Genomic DNA, 2,243 nt, shown 5'->3' with positions numbered 1-2,243 from the left:
TTTTTTTTTTAATCACTGGAATTGGCCATCTTCTTTTTGAGGCTAAAGGTTCCTTCCACACGGCCTGTTACCCCACTCTTTCAACTCACGAAGTAGTAGTGTTTGTCAACATACAGAGAGTTTAGGAAAGCATCAACAGCCATTAAGCACAAACTACAAAAGCTGCTGAGGATTAACATCAGGGGAATAAAAATTCAAAAAAAAAAAAAAACATTTCAAAAAACAATGGATGCAAACAAATTGACAGTTAATATATACTCATTTTTTTTTGTGTGCTTTATAAAATTTTGTTGCATCTAAATACAGCTTTCTTCAGCCTTTTGTTTTGTAATGTACAATTCACCTTTTGCAACTTGTTAATTGCAACTTGCAACTACACAACACCCCTTTCCTCTCTCCTTTTCCCTCCTTACCTTACACCATTCACAAAATGCCAAAAGTCCAAAGAGAAGAAAGAAACAAAAACAAAAACAAAAAAAGAAATTAAAAAGAAAAAAAGAAAAAACAGAGAGAGACCAAAATGTTACAAAGCTCCAACCATCCTTGGTTTCTTGCTACACTCTAATGCCAAGAGTTCCATCTCTCTCACCCTCTTTCCATTGCAGCCACCAATACTGTCTACAACCCCAACCCCAGGTACCTGCAGAATGTTGACACCAAATAACCTAACCATCTGAACAGGCTGAACAGGGAAGACCGGATTTGATAACCCAACAACACCTGACCCGGTTCTTCCCTTCCAATCAATGTGAAGCTGCTTATCAGGCCCGGTCGAGCGTTGAAAACTAACAATGTCGCCAGCCTTCAGATTCTTCTCCTTCACGAACCGGCTCCAGCCCTTTGTCAGCACGTAGCTTTGGCTACTATTCCAATAGGAGTACCTGAACCTCCACACTTTGCCTCCAATATCCTCGAAATTCAGAAGCACCCCTTTGGAAGTGCTTCCGGTTTGTAAGGGAAAGTGCTTTTCGGCATGTTGCTTCGGTATCACGAGCCGGTTCAACTTGCCGACATCGCTCGGAGTAACAGATTTCTCAAAAAGCTGCTCACGCGCTTTGAAAAACCGGTCTGAACCGAACGAATTACCGAGAAATCCTTCTGCTTTAGACCTCTTTCCGCCATTGCCGTCCAAGCCGTGGTTACGCTTGCTTTGCTCCAGTTCATCATTGTAAGTGTGCTTCCTGAGCATGTCCACAATCTCAGCCTTGGAATGAGAATTCAAGAACGCGGTCTCGATGTCTTCCTCTTCAGTCGTGGACGCAGCAGCCAAGGGCTTGAAGTTCGTCACGGCATCACGGCCACGAAAGCGTAGCGCCGCTATGTCATAGGCCCTGGCGGCCTCGTCTTCTTCGTTGAAAGTGCCCAACCAGACTCGCTGGTGCTTCTCGTAAATCTGGGCACCCCAGCGGCCGTTGGGCTGGGGAACAACTCCTTTGTATTTCGAAGATGGGAGCTTCCCTCGGGACTCGGCCTCGATGCCGTTTTCCGAATCTAAGATTGTGCTGGTTGTGCCGCTTCCCACCCGGCATAGGCTCTCAGGTGACTTGGTAGCCGGAAAAGACGACAGGGTTGCCGGTGAAATGGAAATAGTGTCAGTGCTTGTGGTGCTTTCTCCATCTATGCAACTTCCTTCCATTTTCTTTGTTCTTCTCTCTTTTGGCCTGAGGAGGAGATAGCTACCTAGGTAGGGAAGATGTTATATTTTGACTATGGAAGAGAAAGAAATTAGAAAGAGGAGGGCATGAAAGGGGGGGTCGTTTGAGGTCGAATATATATAGGAAGTTTTGGCAAGTGAATGTAAAATATTTAGAAATTGATGTTTGTATTCATTATAATAGTTAGGGCGTGTTGGAGATATGGGGATGTGGGTGTGGTGGGTCAACCCAAGAGAAATGGTAAGGAACTAGGAAGATTCATGGAGAGAGAGAGAGAGAGAGAGAGAGAGAGAGTGTGTGTGTGTGTATAGGAGAAAGAGATCAGAGTGGGAGTTTAGGGTCATAGTATGTATGTGTGGGTGGGTTGTAGGCTGTGTATGTGAAGTAGGTCCCACTTTAGCAAGTTGATGGGGTTCACAGGAGTGTGGACCGTGTTCAAGTTTGAGTTCATCCCCCCCTGAGCTTTGCTGCTTCTTGGTGACCCCCCAACATGGCTTATCTCTCTCTCTTCTTTGACGCTTTCTTTCATTAGATTTTATCTCTTAAAATAGATATCTTATCCGATGCTGCTGCTTCATCAAAATCTGC

At 44.7% G+C, this 2,243-nt stretch overlaps 1 protein-coding gene across 1 annotated transcript; it reads right to left on the bottom strand.

Moving 5' to 3' along the window:
- Positions 1 to 240: 240 nt before the first annotated feature.
- LOC122297364 (AP2/ERF and B3 domain-containing transcription factor RAV1-like) lies at positions 241 to 1,948 on the bottom strand. The gene has a single exon (XM_043107402.1). It carries the CDS (start codon positions 1,634 to 1,636, stop codon positions 524 to 526), a length of 1,113 nt encoding a protein of 370 aa, XP_042963336.1. The 5' UTR covers positions 1,637 to 1,948; the 3' UTR covers positions 241 to 523.
- Positions 1,949 to 2,243: the final 295 nt, after the last annotated feature.

This window comes from Carya illinoinensis, chromosome 15 (assembly GCF_018687715.1).
Source record: "Carya illinoinensis cultivar Pawnee chromosome 15, C.illinoinensisPawnee_v1, whole genome shotgun sequence".
In the NCBI taxonomy this organism is placed as follows: domain Eukaryota; kingdom Viridiplantae; phylum Streptophyta; class Magnoliopsida; order Fagales; family Juglandaceae; genus Carya; species Carya illinoinensis.
This window is presented reverse-complemented; position numbering and strand designations above follow the sequence as displayed.

What these genes read in the sequence shown, in the direction of transcription:
- LOC122297364 (XM_043107402.1), bottom strand. Translation starts at nt 1,636, where the DNA reads ATGGAAGGAAGTTGCATAGATGGAGAAAGCACCACAAGCACTGACACT.